This window comes from Anarhichas minor, unplaced genomic scaffold (genome assembly GCF_050575085.1).
Source record: "Anarhichas minor isolate MPS153535 unplaced genomic scaffold, ASM5057508v1 ptg000016l, whole genome shotgun sequence".
Taxonomy (NCBI): domain Eukaryota; kingdom Metazoa; phylum Chordata; class Actinopteri; order Perciformes; family Anarhichadidae; genus Anarhichas; species Anarhichas minor.
This window is the reverse complement of record NW_027466462.1, coordinates 3,145,371-3,169,681: the sequence shown is the minus strand read 5'-3', so window position 1 is coordinate 3,169,681 and position 24,311 is coordinate 3,145,371. Positions and strand designations below refer to the sequence as shown.

The 24,311-nt window shown below is 44.8% G+C and overlaps 1 protein-coding gene across 1 annotated transcript in view; it reads left to right on the top strand.

Moving 5' to 3' along the window:
• The window catches only part of pea15 (proliferation and apoptosis adaptor protein 15), a 28,871-nt gene extending 4,560 nt beyond the window's left edge, over positions 1–24,311 (top strand). Inside the window, exons 2-4 of the mRNA XM_076092453.1 lie at positions 22,365–22,539; positions 22,674–22,829; positions 24,108–24,311. Coding sequence (XP_075948568.1) covers positions 22,368–22,539; positions 22,674–22,829; positions 24,108–24,172 — 393 coding nt within the window. The 5' untranslated portion in view covers positions 22,365–22,367 and the 3' untranslated portion in view covers positions 24,173–24,311. The remainder of the gene's footprint in view (positions 1–22,364; positions 22,540–22,673; positions 22,830–24,107) is intronic.

Below are 24,311 nucleotides of genomic sequence, written 5' to 3'. Positions count from 1 at the left end.
TATGAAGCTACGCCCAGGAGGTGGTTAGCTTAGCATAAAGGCTGGTAGCAGGGAGGAACTGCTAGCCTGGTTCACTTTACGTGTAGTTTTATTGAGCGGATTAAACATGTTAATTAGTGAGCGATAAAGGTGCTGGTAGGCAGATTTTGTTACCTTTGGACATAGCAAGACTAGCTGTTTCCAATATCTATGCTAAGCTAATTGTCTCCTGCTATAGACGTGGGTGGTATCCATCTTCTCATCTTGGTAACAAAGCAAATAAGTCTATTTTACAAAATGTTGCACTGTGACATTTCAGGACAAGTGCTTGTGCTTAAAAGCCTTTAAAATACAATCACTGTTATTAATAAAAACAATTAAAAAAACTCCTGAACTGTGTTCGTGTGACACACAGCTAACTTTTTATGGCAAGTTTTTGTATGCGACAGACGAGGACTCAGCCTCTGGCGCCGTGGAGAAGCTGGCAGTGCCCGCCGGGGGGTCTGGTGTGTTTGTGCTTCTTCATCTACTCTTTGGATGATGAGGGACATGTATGAGTGTGTGTGTGTGTGTGTGTGTGTGTGTGTATGATGAAGAAGCTCGTGGCGTGGGTGGGAAGCACAGGTTTACAACAACAGTTGCTCTGACGAGCCATGACCGCTTTGATGAGACACTTTGTGTTGCTGAGGGGATACAGAGCGGCCGTCTCTCTGTGGCACCCTGAATTAGACCAAATGCCGTCTTTATGGACTTCATTAAAGACGGTTTTTGGTTGCTGTGCTCATTTTGGAGAATTTTTAAAACCTTTTTCTGGTGTTTCCTGATGTTTGTTTGTTTTTCCTCAACACAGCTGTCTCAGCATCACTGTCTTCCATCTCGAAAAAAGGAAGTCTGCTTCCTGCACTTCCTGTAGGTTAAAAGCCCAGAACGTGTCTCCGCCTGCCTTAATGTTATTACCTACATCCCCTCCTATAGCGTATGCGTGTTCATGTACGTGTGGTTGAAAAAGCCTCGGGAATCAGGTTAACCTCCTCGGCACAGAGAGGAAAAATTCACACGCTCACACACACACACACACGCGTGTACCTTCTCCCCGCTCAAACTAATAAAATGCGATGCAGGCGTCAAACTTGCTCTGTGTACGATGTTTATGTAACCCTCTGGGGACCTGTGTACCCACCTAGTGCTTGAGGTATTGCAGCTTGCACTAATGCATTGTACCATTACACAAGACCCGGCTAGAAGCTTTAACGTAATACCTTTTTTTTTACAGTGTTTTTGAAGAGACTAAATCCGTTGGTGGGCAGCGAGAAGCCCGCAAGTCACATTTTCGTCTTGTCGTCGTTTTTGATATCAGGCCGGTCTCGAATCCGATGCCTTCTTCGCAGCACTTAGTATTCAACGTTTGGAGCATGTTCTCATTGGGGACTTTGAATTGAATTTGCCTCAGTCCATTTGGGGATTGTCTCAGGGCTTCGAAACTACTTCAGCCTGCCTGCGTCATCTTTGCTTCCTGAGTGAAGTTCGGTTCAAGAGATGAATTCATTACATGATAACCAGTCTTGTTAGTGCTTTTCTTGTGTTTCTCTTTGTGTGTTTGAAAGAATGAACACTATGTACACACCTTTAAACCCTGGGCATGTGCAACCCTAGTACAAACATCTTAAAATTGATCTACATTGATTAAAAGTGTCAGTAACTCAGTTTCCAGACAGAAGCAGCTCAGGAATGATGTCCAGTTCATTGTTCATAGCTGTTTTCCGTGAAAACCTCCTGCAGTCTTCGCCTTGCAGCTCGATTTTGGATGCTGGCTCAAGCTCTGCTGTATGTGCACTCCGTTATTACAGAGAAACCAGAACATCTTAGTAATCGCAGGGCTGCACTGTGTCTCATATTGTCCTCGGTCTCTTGGTGGTGATGGGGAACTATCGAGCAGGAAAGTCAATTTGACTTGATCATTAACAGGAAAGGAAAGCACAGACAGAAATAACGACGACATCACCACAATGAGGAAATGAGAGAGAAACATCAAATAACCCTGCGTGTTCCTTTTTTTTAAAGACCTCACACAGCAACTAGTCTCACATTAAGACGACAACAACGATGTGTAATAGAGCAGATATATCTTTAATGGTGTTTTGCATAAGCAGTAATTGAATCACGGCAATAATGGGGATGAAAGTTACATCTCAGCCGTGCTGATAATTACTGTGAGACGACGGAAGACTGTGAGCTGTTTGGGGTTACGAAGGCAAGTGGTTTGGTAACCGAGGAGCCAACCTTTTATATTCTCTTACTGCATATTCTAATAATTCAGTTCACATGTGTAGGTAATGATACGGGGGAAAAGTCGTTTGTTCTGCGTTGTAATTGTGGGCACTTTGTTGGCTGCTCTTTATGTAACATTACTACAGTACCACGTATCTGAAAGAGGATGTTTTCTCAAGGATTTAGGACATTATGGTTCGGCATGATATTGGTAGATGTCCATGGTGCCCAGAGGATTGATCGTAATGACTCGCCACCAGCAGGTTTTGTATGTCTCCTTGTCAGTGTCAGCCATGTCCATCCGTCCGTCCCATTCTCATGAACATGATCCCTCAGGAGCTCCTTGAGAACATCTTCAACTTTGACACAAACTTCCACTTGGCGAATTTGGTGGTCATCAGTCACTGTGACCTCACAAAACACACGTTTTTTGGCCATAACTCAAGAATTCGCTACTAGTGTCAATTTCACACAATTGTCCAATAGGATAAAAGGAAGCGATGACATTTTGGATAGGATGGACATTGGTTGACAACATTTTAATGGATAACCATGAATTTCAACAGACATTCATGGTTTCCAGAGGATGTACCCCACTGACTTTTCATCTTTCCGAACCAGCGAGTTGATTATGTGCTTGTGGTTTTGAGTGAAATGTCTCAACAACGGTTGGATGGATTGCCATGACTTTTGACAAATATATTCATGTTCCTCTTCAGGATGAATTGCAACAACTTTGGTGGTCCCATAGCTAACTATGGGACCACCATCTAGCGCCATTATTAGGTACAAATTTGTGTTTGGTAATTACTTTTACCTGACGTTCCCATCAGCCCCAGATGTACTGTGTGTCTCGTGCTATTTTGCAAATGTTATTATGCTAACACAAATATTGAAAACATTATAACGGAATCAGCTTAAAGCTCATTTCCATCTGTGTCCATTTTCAAACACCTCGGTGCCTTAACTCATCCTCATATTAGCCGTTAGCGTAGCTGTAGACTCTTGTCCAACAGAACTCTTGCCGTTGAATTCTCGTCAGTCAACAGGTGCCAGCATGAACACGAGCATCCCCATAGTCCTGCTTTAACATCGCCAACGCTCACTTAACTGTGAGTTATTACCGCAATAACGTGGAGGCGAAATAGCAGGACTGCACAAGGAGTCCTGCAGAGAATTCATCAACTGCTGTGTTATTATAGAAATCCATAATAGAGCTGTAATGTGTAGAGGTGAGGAAGGCAAGCAGATGTGTTACGTACCCCCCGATGCAGGGTGATGGACCGAGTTTAATTTCCTCTGAATCTTCCTCCCTGGTACCGGTGTGCTTAATCCACTAATGCAGTGGTTCCCAAACTTTTTCTGTCAAGACCCCCTTTGATGATATAGGAACATTGGACGACCCCCCCCCCCCCCCCCGCAACCCGACCCCAAATTTGTCTTGGTTTTTAATGAATTGCATTATAATGCATGAACTGTATAAAATATTTTTGCGCTTTAGACCAGTCACAAATCTGTCCATCTTTGTACATACTTCCTTCTCTTATCTTTATCTTTCTCTGTCGCTCCGTATCTTTCTCGCTCTGTGTCGCTGTGTGTCTCTCTCTCGTTCGCGCTCCCTCACTCTCTCTCTCCCTCGCTCGTTCGCGCTCTCTCGCTCGGGCGCGCGCTCGCTCTCGCTCTCGCTGGTTTTGCCACAGTCGGTCTGTGACATGAGCCGCTCTGGTGGCGTGGTTGGAACACAGTGCATGTCACGTCGGTTATTTTATATTGTTTTACCGGTGTATGTGTGCGTCTGTGTGTGTGGGTTGGTGATGAAGCCGCGACCCCCCTGTAGTACCACCGCGCCCCCCCTAGGGGTCGCGACCCCCACTTTGGGAACCACTGCACTAATGGAACAACAGGGAGCGACAGAAAGAGGGACGGAGAGAGCAATAGAGAGGAGGAGGCAGACGAGCAGGCAGAGGAATCTGAATTTTTCAGCCACGCCCGGAGTCTGAAACATAGACTGAACAAGTTGTTTAATCTCTAATGGACTGTTTGGGGACTCGTGTGTGTGTGTGTGTGTGTGTGTGTGTGTGTGTGTGTGTGTGTGTGTGTGTGTGTGAGAGAGAGAGAGAGAGAGAGAGAGGTCAATGGCTCCAATATGGACAAGCATTCCCAACAGTCCCTGACCGTTTGACTCCATGTCCCCGTTAGTGAAAGAGAAGGGGAAGCTGCCTCTCCTCCAAGTGTCTGTCTGTGTGTCTTGTCTCTTCTCCCCCTTCGGCTCAGATGATGCCTGTAACTGACGATGACTCAGACTGCACCCCACCCCTCCACCCTCCTCTCCTTCCTCTTCCTTTCCCTCATCCTGCTCTCCTTCCTCCCCCCCCCCCTACCTCTTTCTCTCCCTCTCTTTCCTTTCACCTCCTCTTCCTTTTATCCCTTATGTCTCCTCCTCCATTTCTTCATCAAAGCAGCAGTTATTGTGTTTCTATATGGTGGCAGTTACTGTAGATTAAGGATAAGGGGATAGATGCTCTCTGCACACTTGTCCTTTTATCTTCTCTGACAATTTAAGATTATTGCTAAATTATTCAATTAAAACACTTTTTTACAGGCTAAATACTTTATTGATACAATAACTCTTTTTCATACATATTTGCTATATATGTAAAACCTGCAGCGTTTATTTCCACCGTTAATTTGTGCTATTCATTTTGCTGGCATTTGGTAACTGTGAACTATTTCATAATTCCATCCTTTGTTTTGCGTCAAAAGAAATAAGTCGGGGGATCACCAGAGTCGGTAGGATTCGTCATCTGGAAACCATGAACATCTTTATCCATTCATCCGAGCATTGTTGAGTTATTTCTGTCCTAATATAAGTGGCTGCTAGCGGGGCTTGAACAGATTTGCACCTGCGTGAGTAAAACAGCTGAAGGAATAATAGTAGCACCAAATTAGAAACATATTACTGATTAGGAAAATTAAAAAGCCTGCGTTGTGCGGATCTTGTTACGACCTCAACGAGTGTTGAAACCAGCTCCGGGGCAGAGCTGCAAAGAGGAGGCTTTTTTTGGCTCCCTCGTCTAAACTGGTTAGAATAACATTATTACTTTTCAGCGACAAATCCTCTCACACATCGCTGATCCTTTCTTGTTGCACCGAGCCTGAAAAATACGACACTCTCTCCCACCTCTCTCCGCCACCTTTTACTTTCTGCTCGTGTCACACCGAGGCGCTGCATGATTACAGCCAACGCTCTTTTATGAAGCCTACTTCACGTAAGGGTGTGTGGTGTCGGCGTGCACGGAGACCGGTTTTGGTTGTGTGTTTTTTTTGGGGCGAATGTGGCGGTGCAAGAGGCGATGCGTGTCTCTGAGCATGCCTGTGATTCATGACAACATACAGTAGATGTGTGGAGAGTGTCCGCAGATGCAAGCATTCATGTGGGTTGATACAGGCGTGGGTGCTCCGGCCTGTTTATTCGTGTGTGTGTGTGTGTGTGTGTCTGCAGCTGTGGCTCTTGTCCACTGTGTGAGGCGAGGTTATGGCATCCTGTTCCTTTTCCTCGCTGCCTCTCCATCTGGAGCCGAGCCAGCCTCAGTGAACTGTGCATTACAGTGGGATACAGACCCATTATCAGTGTGGAGAATGCCGGCATCCGGACGTGTGTGTGTGTGTGTGTGTGTGTGTGTGTGTGTGTGTGTGTGTGTGTGTGTGTGTGTGTGTGTGTGTGTGTGTGTGTGTGTGTGTGTGTGTGTGTGTGTGTGTGTGTGTGTGTGTGTGTGTGTGTGTGTGTGTGTGTGTGTGTGTGTGTGTGTGTGTGTGTGTGTCTTTACTTGACATTTCCATTTCATTTCTTTATTAAGAAATGTACTTTTGCTTAAATATCAAGGAAAAAACAACAGTGGTGTGTGTGTGTGTGTGTGTGTGTGTGTGTGTGTGTGTGTGTGTGTGTGTGTGTGTTGGTGTGAATGTTTGGTTATGTCTGCATAGCGGAGTGTGTGTGTGTATGTGTGTGTCGAATGCGTCATGGTCTTTCATAAGAACCTTCAAGTTTGCAACAATGGATGCACTCGGTTCCCAGTTAATTCTGTTAGCAGACAATAAAGTTTAGAGGCTCGCTTTAAATACAAAATATGGTTTGGTGCACGCGTTTGTGGCCATAACTTCGCTCACCTCTGTGCTGCTATTTATTGTCCGTCTCCTCCCTGAAACAGCCGCTGCTGTAAAAGGCATCGACAGGCAAGCTGAACAAACCCTCCGAGTCGCGGGCTAACACTCCCGCGTATGCTTCACACTCGTAAGTACCGCGGGCCAACAATAGGGGAGGCGAACGTGTGTTGTCGCGGGCACGACGCTCGCCCGATGATAGCGGCTCGAAAGAGGTGAGAATGTGGGTTTGTTGTGCAGGTGTCTGTCAAATACAGACCTGAAAACACACAAATACACCTACACGGTGTGACAATGTGCAGCGGATGAGGTGAAGGACGGGCAGCTGGAGAAAACTGTTATATCTCATTCGGAAGAAGGTGCGATTTCGTTGTGCAGCAATAAAAAGCGCAGAAAACTTTGATATGATATGAAGACACACGAGCAGTTTTCTGTCTCTCTCTTGTCTGTCTTTCCCGTCTTGTCCAAGTGCTCCAGCAGCATTTTTCCATCTTGCCGTTTCTCCATCTGGGATCAGGCAGGAGCCAAACAGGAACTCTTTTTCTTTTCCTTGTTTTTTTGATGAGTCAGCGTCTTGAACTTATTTATGCAAAGGTGCAAAGAGAGTGAGAAACAAACCCCTGCACCGTCAAAGTCAAAGTGGGCCTTTTTGTTTTTATCAGCGTGTGATTTTGACCCAGTGTGTTTGTCACTTGGACCCTGTGCTTGTTTTAATGTTTCATTGCCTTTGTTGGCAGATTGCTGAGCGAGAGAGAGAGAGAGCGAGAGAGAGAGAGAGAGAGAGAGAGTAGTCTGTTCTGTGTTGGTGTTGTTTTTGTACTCTCCTTTATCTGCAGTCAAAATGTCCTCCTATCTGAAGTAAGAGCCCAGTGAACAGGAAGTGCCAAAGAATCTGTTCATGGCCGTAAGCGGGCCTGATACAGATGACTGTGGTTTCATTTACATTCATATCAGAACACTAGTAAGACCCTTTTGCAGAGAGTTTGTGTATATTTTGTATTCCCAGAATGCCATGTGCATCAAAGAGATGTTATTAAGAGGAACAGGGGATCAAAATAGAACGTGTGAGATTACATAAGCAGAACGACGGGGGGGGGGAAGAGAATATGTGATAATAGGAGGGGCCGAGAGGGAAGGGTGGAGGGGGTGGTGGGGTGGAAGAAAAGGTGTTGGAGACTGTGAGGATGTGAGAAAGAAAAACGAACGAAGACGTGTTTTTTTTCTTTTTGTCTCGCGTTTACTGACGTCACCTGAAGTGACTCTGCTCATATATCAGTTTGACATTCTGAAATGTCCTCTTATTTGTTCTGTGTGATTTTCTGTGTATTTACTCAGAGATTAGGTGTTCATACCTTCACAATGTCTAATTGCTGCTCTGCTGTGGTTAATTTGTGATTGAAAGAGGCTTTAAACTACATAATCAGCTTTTTAGGTGAAAGTGAATGCTCCTGCTCTGCACAGACTATTAGTTCTTTTCTCTCTTCAAACGACGAATTTAGTTCTGTGAGCTTCAACGCCCTCCAGGAAACGAGTTGCCATTACAGCGACTTCTCTGCCATCTGGCTCTCGTCTTCCCATCAGGAGACGGGCTGCAAACACAAGTCGGAGCTCGCCGAGAGAGAAACCGTGTTTAACACCTCATCCCTCTTCCTTCCTCCTCATCCCTCGCTTCCTTCCTCTCCTCCTCCCTCAGGCCTTTCACCGCTTGTCATTTCTGATTCTGTGCTCGTGACGCCGTATACGCACAAACATCATCAGCTGATCACAAGAAAACCAGCCAGACTCCTGTCTGATTTTGTTGATTATCGGACAGCCGATCAAAACATCCGACAGCGTTTCCCCGCAGGCTGCCTGTGTCTGAATGTTTTTGGCTCCTGATTAGTTTCCCCCGCTTGACTACCTGGCCTGTCTGTCTGGCAAAACCAGTATCTGTTAACTGCATCTGTATTTGCTTTTTCTGCAGCATTTGTGTCGGTCACGCGGTAAATGTTGTACGGTCGGTGTGTGCGGTTGATCGTGTGTCATGGAAAGGCTAAATATGAATCCAGCTCAAACTCACTGGCCCTTCACGTCACTTTTTTTGCAAGTAGGATGCAGTCCAGCAAAGCAGCGGGGGATTTTCCCCACAAGAACAAACATCATTCATTCGTTTGGGGTCCCATGAAGTCTTGTATCTGAACTGGTATCCCGGCCTGAAACGGTCCAGCATTGCGACGCCTCTCATCCGCTTGTTCCAGCATTCGGCTCGACTGCTCATTTGAGACGCGACAGCTGTTAAAAAGCTGTTACTGCACAATCGTTTTCCAGCGGATCACGGCGAAGCAAATGGTTCTGAAATTAGCACAATTTGGCGTAATGGTGCCCAATTGTCTCGTTCGTTCACTGTCAGAAGAACGGGTCAGACAAGTGTGTTAGTCATAGAGTCTGCTGCTATTTCTGCTCTTCTATGAGACTGGAAAGCAGAGATGGATGAAAATGGTATTGAGGTTTGGTTCCAGGTGGTTGAATTAGCCGTTTAAATATCAGTGTTTCTGGAAGATGTTTCTACAGTCTTCTGCCACAAAGCCGCTCTATTTTTGGTTGTTTTTCTCGTCCCGTGGTCACCAACACACCTTTTCATGCACCGCTGCACACATTCTTACAAAAGCCTGCAGTGTGGTTTTGATTTTAAAAAAGAAAATGAGGAAGAGCTACGGAGCGAGGGAGGAAGAGATCAGGAGGAGAGATATTTTTGACTTCACAGCGGGATGTCTGGAGAGGCTGACGTCAGCTCGTGATTTGCACCTTTTGTCACATCTTTGCCTGGAAGTTTGTGCACAAACAGACCAGAAAATATCCTAATTCCGTCTCCACACACATTCGTGCACACACACACACACACACACACACACACAGAGAGCCAGCCCCTCCCCTCCTCATCATCTCTCCTCCTAGAGCCACAAAGATATTTTTATCTCCCATAAAGCCCAAACGCTAATGAAGCGTCGACGACACAAATCCATTTCCATGATTTATTTTTTGGTTCCTCTACCGCCGCTGCTGTGACACACCGCAGCATCTCTGTCTGCTGTCGGGAAACGCTGTCGCAGAGCATGAGTATCGAGATTATACGAGTCCTGTCTGAGGCATTTCACTCATTATTGTGCATTTAAAATAACCGTTTAATTAAAGCACTCTGTCTTATAATTGCGTTCGGTGAGAGAGGCAGCGAGGTGAGAGGATCCCATTTATTTCCGGTCCATTTACTCGTTTCGAGCACATTTGACTGTGTCATGAAATAAGACCTTCCAACACACACACACACACACACACACACACACGACACTTTGTTTAAGGGAATTCTTCAAATGATTGTGTGCATTGGAGATTCAGGGAAACAAGCTCCTGTGATTGGATTAGAGGGCAGAAAGCACAAGTGTTTTTTGTTGTTTTTTTACATGTAGTTTCATTCACTTTGCTTAGTTGGTATATATTTGTGTTGTTGTGTGAGTTCGATCGATATCATTAGCTGCAGATACAATCTTTTAAACAAGGTATTATGTCCTTTATTGATGAATTCTTCGAATCCCAAATCGATCACCTTTGACACAGACTCAGAGATGTCCGATCGTGTCATCGGCATCGAGGGATGTGCTTTCAGTGTGCATGATGCATATACCATATACGGCCACACACTCCAGCCTTGCAGCACATGATACCATTCCTCCGCCATGCCATCAGATCGGCACCGAGGCGATGTAGTGTACCTGTTCTCTGGTTATTCAGCGTTAGGATTTATGTCAGTTAATCCTCTGCAAACACGCAATATGTACGATGCAACGCCTCACGGCTCAATCTGGTTGCACTGTGCAGGCGGTGGATCTGCCTGTATACCTTCACTCTCTTTTGTGTGTGCTGCGTGTTCATCAGTGTGTTCATGAGTGTGTTCATGCTGCGTGTTCATCAGTGTGTTCATCAGTGTGTTCGTGCTGTGTGCGCCAGCCTGTCAATGACTCCTCGGTGTTTGCCTCACAACTGCAGATGTGCTGTATGTGTCACACACTTTGAACGTGATCGCATTCATGAAATCTCCGAAATCATCAAAACAAAAGGAAATGACATCACAAATTGGCAGCACCGGCAGCTTAAAACTACCTTCGAAGCACAAACAGCTGGTAATGTCTGTTGACGGTGCCGACTTATCAGGTGCTGAAGGTTACTTACTTGCTAATGGTAGCTTAGCCGCACGTAAAGAGGATTTTTAATGGATTAGAGAATTAAACCTGGAGGTTCTCTGTTGTGGGGTTGCATTGCGTGACTGCACGCCACCGCTGCCGCCGCCTGGTTTCTGCCTGACCGCCGTCACTGCGGGGCCACCGAGTCCAGACATTTCTCCCAGAATAACCAGGGCTTTGCTTTGATTGGAGGAAGCACACAAAGGGCCGTGGATCTCAGTGTGTTTGTACATGTGGAGGCTCAGTAACTCACTCCAGGTGTTTCTGCACATGCTATTAACCCCATGTACCTTCATATCCTCCATGTCAGCCTCCTGTACATCTCTCCCTTTTTATTTAGCCGGCATCTTCCTGTATCTCTACACACCACATCTGGCCTCTCTCGCTCTCTCTCTCTGGTTTTAGTCGTGACCATCTGGTCTTTTCCTGCAGCCACGATGAAGCGCTTGCCATTTAGAATTTAGATTAAGCAGAAGGCAGCTCCAGTGACAGGGGATGGAGTAACTCACCCTCTTTTTTTCTCCACGTCTCTCGCTCGCACCGCTGCGCTCATCCAGGCGTGTGTGCCACATGCAGCCGTTCATATTCATGCATACAGTTTATCACATTATCGACCCTCGTGCAGCATGCTGGCCCTGAGCACTTCATAGAAACTGTAAAGGTATTCACAGAATAAAGGAAGGCTAGATATTTCATATTACACTACTGCCCTGTGCAGAAATAATGCTAAATATAGGATCTTTCAGCCTACACATGTGTGTATGTGATTACTTTTGAAGGAAAAACATCAGCTGTTTTAAAGGGACAACATGTTCCAGTGTTCATTCACAGTTCAAAACCTTAAATACAAAAACATATATCGTATACATAACCTTTTATGTCATCAGTGAGTCCTGCACAGAGTCAAGAGTCATGATGTCAGTGTGTTGTCAACAAAGCCTCTATTCAAAGTCTAATGTGCAGTAACATGTTCCTGTGGATATGTGTGAAGTGTCATCGATACGTATATTTGTGAATATAAATTAGACAAATGAGAGCCACCGTCTGCAAAATGTCTCTCCATAAATCCCTGAGGGGGAAGAGTTGCCGAGAGAGGAGGAGGAGGGTAGTGTTGGACAAAACAGAAGGGATTAGCGCCAGTTTTTTTTTTATTCTCTTCTCTTCCTCCATCCTTTCTTTATGCTCTTCCCTTTCTCACCCCTCTCTCTCCCTCTCACCCCTCCCTCTCTCTATCCCACTTGGCGCGGCTGTTTTTTCCGCCGCCCTACACCCGGGGCCAGGAAGTGTGTCCATGGTGACGGCAGGAAGTAAAGGGCTCGGCTGGTCAGACACAGCCAGGTCTCCACACTGTCGGCAGCTCCTTGAAACATCTTGTTTTTTCTCATTCAACTGAGCCCTCAGACGGCCTGAATGTTGCATTTCTTGCATAATTTAATCCAAGTTTTTTTTTTGACAGGTGAAGATGCACTCAAGCTCTCACTTCTGTGTTTGGTTTGTCCACCCAGAGGCACATGTGTGTACACATGTAGGAGTGTGTGTGTGTGTGTGTGTGTGTGTGTGTGTGTGTGTGTTTGAGAAAGAAAGCATCTGGTTTTACTAATGAATCCTGTACAGAACAGCACATTTTGCTCTCTTCCAGCGCTGAACAACACATCTTTTTTCATTCTTGAACATGCGTTCACATTCACTTTTTCACATTTTGTCTTCACGCCTCGACTTAGTTGCTGAAAGTCTCCCGCGGTGCTTTTCTTTCGCTGACCTTTTAGCCTCTGGCTTCACGCAAGCTTGTGCCAAAACAAAGTAAGGGGTATCTGTATGCGGGGCACATTCACACGGTGCCCACAGTGTGTGCGAGTGTGGTGTGTGTCACTTGGGAGTATTGATTGTTAGCTCCGCCTACACAAACTCCTCACCAACGTTCTTCTATAGCTCTGAGAAAAATGTGAGGGAGGAAAATACCAACACATGTAAACGGATAAATACACACATGTAGGTGTAATTACATTATGTGAATATACATCAAAACAGGATAGTTAGGCTTATGAGTGAAAACATTGATAAATGCAGAGGTTTTTGCTCACGGATTCTTGGTTGGATGTTGTATTTAATTTAGCGTATCTATATGACTCATGCGCATAAAGTGCGACAGTAAATCAGCCTCATTATGTTGTAGATTGTGTAAACTTTATGACAAGTTTTGAGCATTTCTAGGATGGCATCTGGAAGTTTAAAAAGATCAAATAACAGGTTCAACAACAATCAACCATTAGCTCTCTTCAGGGTGCACAAAGCCTGCTTTCAGCTTCTAATCATGTTTCATTCTCATGGTTTATGAAGGTTTGATTGACCAAGCTGATGTAATTACAGCACTTGTTATATGAAGAATGCCTTAGATTTCCCTTATTGTGAAAATATATATATATGTATATGTTGGCTTTTACGCAGAACTTTTAAACATTTGTGACTGAAAGCAGAGGCTAGTTGCAGACTAACGGTATCAGATGAGGATTTAAAGGATAAGGCCGGCGCTCCATTAGAGGATCTTCCACAGCAGATGGAGTTGCCCAGTTGTCATGAAGCTCTATATCAAAAATAAAAAAAGAATTCTGTGCACTTTAAAAATTGAGAAATAGTTTAGCATCGTCATCGTGAGCATGTTGCCTGTTAGCTACGTCAAAGCACCAGTGTGCCAAAGTGCTTCCTCACCGAGCCGCCAACTGAAGTCTAGTCGGTAAAGTTTGAGTTTCTCTCTATTTCCACTCACGCTAACTCCTCCGGTTCTCTATTTACTCGAGAAACAAACTAGCATGTGCGAAATTTATGATGATTCATTTATTTGAAAATGTCACAGATGATTGCCGAAATGAAGTTTGGGGGGGGGGGGGGGGGGGACAAATCCAATAAGAGAAGAAGAGTGGTTTAACAAAAAAAAACGGATGGTTTGTTAAAAAAAAGATGAAGATATTTAAATCAACTGTACTATTTTTACACACAGCAAATCTTCTTTTCTCCTCAATGAGAAATGGGCCAGTGGCCTATATTCTCCCCAGATTAGTGCCTCCTCTTTTCCTCTGTCTCTCGCTCTCTTGCTCTCTTGCTCTCTCGCTCTCTCTCTCGCTCTGGGCTGTTGAGCTGATGAGTGCTGGCAGTACTCGCCCCGCCTCATTGGACACGAGGCCGTCTGTACGGAAAAAAGGACCAAACCTCCTTATTTCCCTCCGTCCCCGTGCGCTCCGTCATCTATCCCCCCCTCTCGTCCCATAATCCTGTGCACAATATCACTCCCTGCGCTCTTCCTCTTCACTTCTACATCCCTCTGTTCGCTGAACAGGCCTGTGGTGTATAGAGCGGCCAACGAGACATGGTAATGTGTGTGGGGGGGGGGGGGGGACTCTTCCAAAGCATGCAAAGACAAACGGGACCGGTCCGAGAGAGAAACAGCATAACGGGCGCTCCTGTGATGATGGCGACTTCATAGCCCGCCCTGTGTCTGTGCTGTAAAGAGCACCAGGATGCAACAAAAGAGGAATGACTCGGATGAGGAGAGGGGGGGCGGATGGCGCAACTTGGGAGCAGTGTCTTTGACCTTTCGACGGCAGGATTGTGTTTTAATTTGAGGTGTCTGTGTGCGCGCGCGTGAATGCATGTACCAGATGAATGATGACATACTGTAAAAGCAACATAAATGTCATCTTCCTCCCGTAAACATCTGCTAATATAACAGCCAGACGTCTGCAGACTGACTTAACTGTTAGCTCTTCACCGGTATGAATAAATCATAACAAGTTCCATTATTGAATCCCTTTCATATTAAGTGATAATTATAAATCGTGTCGGCAAAGTTTTGACATTTGCTGGCCTCAAAAGTGCATTAGTGGAGTTGTAGTGACAGAATGTACGTACACGTACTCGAGTTTACTTTTCATGCCGCTGTACGCTTCTTCTCCGCTACATAGTTCGACACATATAGTAGCTGGATACAAAACAAACAATAAGCTTACACAATCTCTCTCGCGGCCGGTCGATCTCTTCAGTGACTTGACATTGTTGGCCCCCCCTCGGCCGCCATCTGCAGGGGGCGTCTGCTTGTTTACTATTGGAAAGGAACACCTGCAGAGAGGCGGATTGGATCGCTTTAGCGCCTGAGGCAACCACCGATCAATACCCGGCTGCTGCTTGAGAGCCAGTGAGGTTAGTATAAAGAAGTAGAGGCCATGCAGCGTGTGATTTGCATTATTCGATGTGGGTTCTGTGTATTTACTGCCTGGACCCAGAGTGTAAACGGGGAGAGATTCAGGGTCTGACTGTCGTACCAACCTCAAGTTGTCAACAGGAAGTTCTCGTTTCGTGACTTGCAATAAGGAGAGATAGGTTCAGCTCATGGCAAGATAGTTAGTTAAGCATTTATTAAGTATTTCACTAATATTCAACCCACACTTCTGTTATGTTGTGGAGAGAAAGTTAACCTAGCAGTGCTTTTAAGTGGATATGGGGAGCCTCTCCGCATATAATTGCCTATTTACACATTAGTTCACGATCTAATATCGTCATATCACACCCCCCTCTGTCGTTATTGGCGCTTCAAACCAATATTGTACTCATGACGTTGATGAATTCAGAGATACAAGCACTAAGGTATTATATAGATAACACGTATGTGTAGTTTGTGCTGCTCGTGCATTAAAACGACCGTAAATGCGTAACGTTAAGGGCGATAGCAGCACTCAGGGACAATATATGTCACAGTGGACAGTTTGAGGAAAACCTAAGACTCATTAACAGTCTCTCACTGCGCGCGTAGTGTTGATAAATGCATCACAATTGCCTGTAAACGAGAGTGTATTATCTGTGAAGGCTGTTATCTCCCTCTGCTTTAATATATGCTTCAGCCATTGCTTCTTGTCTGTAATGCAGTCGCCTCAGTAAACACAGTCCTGCTGCGGCAGCAGGCCAACAGCAACAGAAGGACGAGAGCAAACATAAATTTAACTCTGAGTGTTCAGAATCGTCTCAGCTAAATAAGATTTGTCTTCTTTCTCACAGTGTGGAGCGTGAGCACGTGGGTTGAAGTGAGATGCTTGAAAGAAACAGGCAATTAGTCACACGCTCAGAAATGCAAAACGATATGAGTGGATGGGTAGGAGAGACTTCTGACCTGAGAGGGAGATTTTTGGAGGCGGACATTCGCTTCGACCTGCAACTGTGAGCTCTTCTGCCTCCCACACTCTAATCCCCTCACCTCCTACTGCTCCTGCAAGACTGGAGATGTATTCAGGAACACAGAAAAAAACAGGTTTATTGCACAAAGAGGTAAAAGGAGAGGGGGAAATGAGAGGAAGAGATGCAACATCCTGCAAACTGCTGCTGCATTGCCTTAGAGAAATAGATTTTTACACGGACAGCCGAACCGATTTTTGTAAAGTCGAGGTGAGTTTCGTGGGAGATTTAAAGATGGAGAGTGGGAGGGACTCCTACACTCTGCCTCCCAGTCCATCTGAGTGAAATAACAAAAAATATCCTGAGAGAGAGAGAGAGAGAGAGAGAGAGAGAGAGAGAGAGAGAGAGAGGACAAGAGCATAGGGGGTTGTGAAATGTCAGGGTGTATTTAATGAGAGATTTAATGAAGGAGACGGAGACTAACCGAGGAGAACACGAAGGGACGGGACTGAGACAATTAGAGGAAAGAATAAGGAGGTAGAGAAGTTCTCCAGTATTTCTTATAATTTACCACATTTATTTTGACACGTTAGTGTATTACAGCCTAAGCTATGTTTTCCTGTTTGATGCCACTTTGTCAGGTTTATGAGGGAAAGTTGAGGGTTTGTTTCACAGCAGAATAAAACGGTAAAAAAAAAAGGAATGATGTAATACTTTAGAAAAGTAAAAATAAGATAAGCATACAGGGAGTGACGAGCAACTTTGCTGATAAGTAAACGACATGTGAGGAGAAGAAAGGATGGAGAAAAAGAGCCAAAGACAAACCAGACACACAAGGTCTGGATATATTCTGTAGAAAACAGTACAAGCGAGTCTGTTCCTCGATCCAGATCTCTGTCGGAGATATTCTTGAGCTGCTCTATCCCGGTGGTTGTGTTGCCATGGAGAAATCTGAAGGCTTGTGTGTGTGTGTGTGTGTGTGTGTGCGTGCGGCTTTGATAAAAAGAGACAGGAGTTAGAGTTGCGCAAGGATGTAGATTGATCATGTGACTGTCAGGATGTCTCACATTGTCTTTCTCTACCCACTTGTGTGTGTGGACAGTGTTTTCTGTAAATAGACATTCCATATTCAACATATGACTCAAATGGCACACCTCTCGTGTGTGTTTTTGTGTCAGTCATTGTCATCGGGGCTTTTATTCTGAAAGGGTTGGGGAGGGTGCGAGGTGAAGTGAGAAAGGGGAGGGAGGATGGTCTCTGCCCTGTCGCTAGGTAACAGTCTCCAGGCCTAAAAAAGCAAAGCCTCGCCTGGTCTCCATGGCAACGTCATTGGTGTGGAGGGTGAATGGAGTTTTGGTGGTTGTGGTGTGTGTGTGTGTGCGTGTGTGTCTACTCTCAACAAAGAGAAACACTCAGCAGGTTGCTCATCAGTGCAGTTGAAATTGGAATAACGTGAATAATGAAAGTATTGTGAAGTAAAGTGATGGATTCTTTAAGTGCTTGAGGATCTCAGCTTTCAGGCCGAGGTCTTCCTCATCTGTGCTTGACATTATCTCCATTTGTACACGCCGCCTCAGGACTGCACTCATGCACTTGACAGAACATATTGATCGACTCCGGCTGCGTCTATACTCTTAAGTACAAAAGCATGTATTTGTGCTGTGCTGCTGTGTATTCGTGAAACCCTTTTGAAATCGGACACGAAGACGGAACAGGAAAAGAGACGAGAAAGGGTGTGAAGGAGGGAGAAAAGAGCAGCAAAGGGAGAACAGTGGGTCTCGTCTAGATGGATAATGGCCTGATTGCACAATGTAAAGCAGACTATGGGGGTGGGGGGGGGGGGGGGGTTAACAGTTTAGTCACGGAGCAGAAGAAGACTGCTTGGCATCCATTCACGCCTTGAGTTCTATGGCAGTGTATTAATGACAAAACTACTGAACCAGTGCAAAAGTAATTAAAGCTGTTTTTTTCCATTTAAAAGAGTCCGAACCCTTCATGCAGACATTTGCAGCCAAGATGCACCGTAAACTGCAACGCCGGCCGTTGACTCCCATTTAAATTGTTCGTAAAAAGCACATGCAATGCTAAGCTTGGCTGCTTAACTAGTAAGCCTCAGTATAGTTTAGATGGGAGACAATTAGCTGCAGAGATCAAAAACTTTTTTGTAGCAGGCTGTAAACATATGTAATTTTGCTGTAAAGTTGGGCATTTTAACATTGGTGTCTATGGGGATCGACTCGCTTTTATGAGGCTGCATCAAGGAGCCATTTCAGAAAGTGCAATAACAGGCATTTGCGTTGACTTAATGTCTCAGTGTACCAGAGGTTGCTGCTTGATCACCACACTCATTGAAACCAAAATCTAACGTTCTGCAACAAACAAAATAAGTGTATATCCCAAAATGTTCAACCGTTCCTTCAAAGGCTTGAGCTACAAAAGATACAGTGAGACCGTGTTGAAGTCCGTGTGCCAAACGTTATTGATAAGCTCGCCCAAAACTGCGAGAGCAAACTGTGAGGGACGATTTCAAACTGAGCATAAACACCTCCTTTTACAAGTGCAAAGCTTCCCCTTGCAGATTGATCACAGCTTGAATTAAATTACTGTTTATTCGAATGTTTTGGCGCTAATAAACTCCCGTATTTGACCCACCACACATGCAGCTTTATTGGTATATCGTTATAAAGCCAGAGTCTTAACTTGTAATTTTTGTTTCTGTTTGCTTTGCTCTTGTCCCGGAAAACCTGTTTTCTTTCTTTGCGCTAAGTCATCTTTTATTGTGCACGCTCCTTGAACAATTTAATATATAGCTGAATTTGACTTTGTAATTATAATTTCAGTGACAACTCTTTCTCTCTCTCTCTCTCTCTCTGTCTCACATTTAAGGACGCACACACACACACACACACACACACACACAAAGGCGGCAGAGACAGAGGAACGAGCAGACAAAAGCATGTTTGTGTTCATGAGAATGTGAAGCACAGTGGGTCTCTATGTATGGAAGCAGTGTCAGGCTCGTCCCAGAGAGGGGGGGGGGGGGGGTGAGCGACAGTTGGAGGGGATTTCACAAACTCTTTTACTGAGAGCATGCCTACAAGGTCGCACAGGGATTTAAAAAAGGAATATAGTCAGTTTTGTCTCAGAATGTTTTTACCAAACACTTCATACATGTTCGTCGGCCTTCACAGACATGAATGTGAACTAAAACAAGCTTTCTTTGCCTTCTCTCTGTGATCACTCATGCATTCGGTCCGTTGTAGGGGAAAATGCAATTTCAGGTGTTTTCAATCATCGTCATAATGTTCTGTCTTTGCATACAACATATAAAGTCATGTGACTGTCAGAATTATGACTTTACACTGTCGTGATTAGGGCTGCAAGATTAATCGATTCATCTTTTGGTTGATAACTGTCAGAGCCCATCCAACAATGCATTTTTAAGCAAGGCCATCGCGGACTAATTTAATAGAAACATGTTTTATCTGTTGGTTGAGAAAGAGTTAAAGGCGACGGGGAGAAGGAGGTGGTGGGAGAGAGAAACACAACATGTAGCCACTCTATCCATTGTTGTTTTTTGTCCCCCCCCCCCCCCTTCTCCTCTGAAAGTACACAAAAGCAGCGCCGGTCCATTGTGGTGCAAAACAGAGAGCAGGCAGGGCGACCTAAGTCGAGAGAGGAGGCACAGGGACCAACACACACACACAAACTCACACACACACACACACACACACACACACACACACACACACACACACACATTCAGTCTTCCAGTCTCCCTCCGTCTCACACACACACACACACAATTCACAAGCTTGTGAGTGGAAGCATTCAAACACACATTCACTTGAGTGCATGCAAACATGCACACACACACACACACGATTTACAAACCTGCATTTCAAGGCAGGAGCCACACACACACACCCACTCACACACACACTGTATTCAGACCCTTATTGTATTCACTGGAGTTAAGGTGCATATCCGTGCTCTCTCCCACGCAGCACTTTGTGTTGATTGAGCAAGTTGCTCTGGTGAGAGAGGAGATGAATGACATTTAATACTGATATAACACACCCTCTCTCTCTCTCTCCCCCCTCTCTCTCTTCCCCCCCAACATGCACAGTAAAAGCGCCCTGTCATCATTGTGCTCTCGCCCTGAGGCTGAGATCGAGGATCAGCCATAACCAATCCAAATGCCACCAATTAGCCTTTAGAGGACAGACAAACAAACCTCAGAACAGCGTCTGGGACTGCAGCATCCCAAACATCACATGCTGACTTAGAGACTCACTGTTTGTGAGTACAGCATGTACAGACCTATTCATCTAGTCGCCACTTATTAGCTGGAAATGCAGATTGTTTTTTTTATTTATTATTTCCCCCCATCACTGTTGTCTGAGCTCAGCTAGAAAGCATCAACTCCCATCCAACATGTCCCTGTGAGCATGCTAAAGACGATGGCATTGTTTGCACCGGCGGGATGCTTAAGCTGCCGCTACAGCGCGTAATGCTCCACAGCGGGTCGGGGGCCCTCTGGTGGCCGCTGCAGGTGACAGCAGCTCGGTTATATAGGTCACACCGCTCATCACAGAGCCTCTTCTGGGTCTTTTCTGTACGCCGCGCTTATCTGTGATGAGACCGAGGGGATCAGAGCCTCGTGCCAGTGCCCATGATGCACTGCATTCAACGGCATGCCAGGGATGGGGGGGGGGGGGGGGGCTGCTGTGTGTGACACAGAAAAGAGATGTACATTCATGTCGTGGGAAGCTTATGGTTACAAGAGATGGGTAGAAGGGAGGGGTGGTCCTTCTGCAACTTGCGTCGCTTCCCAGAGTTGCCGAAGTGTCCCCGAGCAAGACAGTGGATCCAGCTGAGGTGCAGCTGTTTGTTAGGTGACCTTAATCATTCCCACACAGCTAAACCGATGCCTCGTTAAACTCTCTGAGGGCTGGGGAAATATCTCACCAGGACTTTTGGGATAGCAGCCTTTGTTTTGGCCTGTATCGTCTGATCATTGTAGACTGAATATCTTTTGGTTTTGGACTGCAGGTTGGACAAAACAAGACACTTGAAGACATTTCCAGGGACATTTTCTCACTGTATCTAGATGTTTTGTAGACTGTGTGTTCAAATTTGGAACAAGAGGGGATTTAGAACCAGTGAATACTTAAAACGATTAAAGAATCGTCCTGATGGTCGCCAATATATTCTGATCTTGTACAAGCATTTACTATACACCCGGCACTAATTACAGATCGTTTTGTTCTTGTGTAACTCTTCGCATTCTGCAAATCACCATAACGTTTGAAGTAACGCATGCACAGATATTCGCGATCATCCGGTTATGCAGATGCACACGAATAGCTTGACCCAAAATATGTTAATAAACCGAGATATGAGCCGAAACCTGCGTCTGCATCCTGATCCGTTTCCTTTGCTTCTTCCAAACTGAAGCAGCTCAACGGAGCAGACGGCCCCGACGCACTCTCTCTGTTTCTCTGCTTCTCTTTCACTGGAATGCCCACACACACACACACACACACACACATTCACACTCACACACACACTCACACACACTCACACACAGAGAGAGACAAATATCCAATCTTTGTGAAGATAACCTAAACCCCAACACTCATTCTTTAACACTAGCCTGATCACGCATGCCTGCACTGAATCCTTTAACCACTGTTTCCCTTTCAGGTCTAAATCTGAAAACAAGCCACGCATTTGAGTACCTCGCATGCACACAATGGATAGATCCCTGAGCGGTAGACCTGCCTCTCCTCCAACACGCATAGAATAACCAAAATTTGACCAATTCCTTGCTTTTGTGATTCTACTGTAGCACAGAAATGTTCCTCACTGAGTCCTCTAGAGGGAGACAGAGATCAGTAGAAATGTTTATTAGAGCTTGAGTGGATTTCATGAATAGCAGCTAATAACTTAATAAATGCTAACTTATGTGGAGAGAACATAAGTTAATTTATCCTTCAATACTTTACAGTTCAATTATATATATATTTTTGGACAACTGATGGAGCTCTATGGCACAGAGGAATACGCTCCTTCATGCTTTGGATACACAGGAAATGGATCTTTTTGTGAGACTTTTTTGGCTTTAGTTGAAAGAAATGTTCAAGTATAGTAAAAGTCAATATAAACAGATAACCTTGTGATGGAAAGCAAAAGCCGAATCCTGAGTAAAGTCCTTCACTGAGTGCATAGATCCCCCCCCCCTTTGGGACGTCCTTAATTAGGGCGCAAGACAGTATCTCGTCCCGTTTTGTCACGTCCTGTCTCTTCAGTCAGTCTCCTCTTTCAGATACAAAGAGAGAGACGATTGACCTGTTCGATATCATCTGTTCTCTTTGTCTTTTTTCCATCCCGCTCTGACAGTATGCTTTCGTCATTAGCTAAGATTTCCGCACCGGAGGAATTAGGCGGGCTGGTTTGCACATTACGCAACATGAAGATATTTTGGGCCTCTGTTTATTTCTCCCTCTTTATTTCCTCTTGATCATCTTCTTATTCAGCATATCTAACTGTTTCCTCTCTCTCTCTCTTGTCTCTGCCCAGACCATGGCGGAGTACAGCTCTCTGCTCAGCGACCTGTCTGAAAACATCACCAACGAAGACTTGGAGCAGCTCAAGTCGGCCTGCAAGGAGGACATCCCCGAGGACCAGAGCAACAACATCACCTCCTGCAAGGAGTGGTTCAGCTACCTGGAGAAGAACGACAAGCTGGCCCAAGGTGAGACACACAGACTCAAATAATCTATCAAAATATGAAGCTTTTATTTTACCTACCAGTGTGTGAAACAAAGAGCAGAGTTTGTCTGACATGTCTGCTATAAACTGACACTAATGACAACTTTTCCCATGCAGATAATCTGTCGTACATCGAGCACATCTTCGAGATTTCGCGGCGACCGGACCTGCTGACGAGGGTGATCGAGTACCGCACCACCGTGCTCAAGATCTCCGAGGATGACGAGATCGACACCAAGCTCACGCGCATCCCCTCGGCCAAGAAATACAAAGGTGACACACCCTATGAGAAAATGTTCTTTCTCCTCTTCTCCCAACCTTTCTCTTTGCTGCCATTATTAGGTGTATTTCTTTTCTACAACTGTTAATTGCAGTTCACTTCAGTTCACGGGGGGAATTTAGGTTACAACATAAAATCACAGGTCCACTGGCCCAATAAAGAACATCAGTTCCTCTGCTATTAAAAGACTAAATGTCTGCTGAGCTCAGTTCTATTCAGGAAGCAGCATTTTTATGGCATAATCTGTAAAAGAAAATAACTTTGCAACTTCAAATCTTCAAGTTTTTTTTTTATCGTTTACTGTCATTTGGCTATTTCTACACCGATAGTTTTATATAAATCTTGTTATTAACGCTTTTAAAATGTTTTTTTACGATGTCATATTAATATTTGTTGCTTTATTTATCTCCTTCTGATGCTTTCGTCCTGTCATTGTGTTTCATCCGCACCACTCTGGAGAGTACTTTGTGCATCTTGCATGAAAGCGGCTCTATAAATAAAACTTGACAATACAAGATGAGCCCAGACGGAGCAAAAGACTGAAAGCATTTTCCCATCAGACTTTCTGTGCTTTTCAGGCTCAATACCCGGCCCTGCTTGTGATACTGAACATGATTTTTTAATTACGAAGTGTGTTTAATGTACTGTAAATGTAAATAATAAGCTCAGAGCTTCAACGTTTTAATATTTGGTCTAAAGTTAATGTATTTCCTTTGAATTAGAGTAATAGTAAAATAACCTTTTAATACAGCAACATGTTAAATTGCAACTCAAAGTGCCTAAAATAGATCTGCATGAAATGCATTCAAACAAGTAAACAAATGAAACAGAGTAAATAAGGTTTTCTAGATGCATTTTTGACGGACAATCGCTGCCAGTTCTAACATCAGTGATACATTTCGGTAAGCTGTGTTTTCTATGGCTGCTTCACAATAAAAGCCATCCAGTTTTTCACCAGTTGAACGCTTCTGAAGAGGAATTGAGTCCCGCGCACAAATGGTGGAGTCCGCCACGAACAAATAGATTTACTATATAGAGGTATTTACAGAATGTAATTACAATAAATGGCTATTCCTGAAAATATGCCAACCAAGGATTGTAACTTTAAGTTGCATGTGTGATATTTATGGGCAGATTCTTCCACAGCTTTGGTCTACATAAGAAAAAGTTGACTTGTTTTGGCTAAAACTTTCTTTGTTTAAAGCATAGGTTTCTTAAGATTTCTCTCTCTCTCTCTCTACCCTTTTTTTCCAACCCCTCCCCCCTAAAAGACATCATCCGCCAGCCGTCTGAAGATGAGATCATCAAGTTGGCCCCTCCCCCTAAAAAAGTGTGAGGTCGCGACCCGCAACCCTGATCTTTGCACCTTGATTTCTTCACTCCTGGCACTCCAATCAACCGACCGACCATTTCTGACCAACCCCATCACTCCCCCACCTCACACCCCCTCCCTCACACAAACACACACACACACA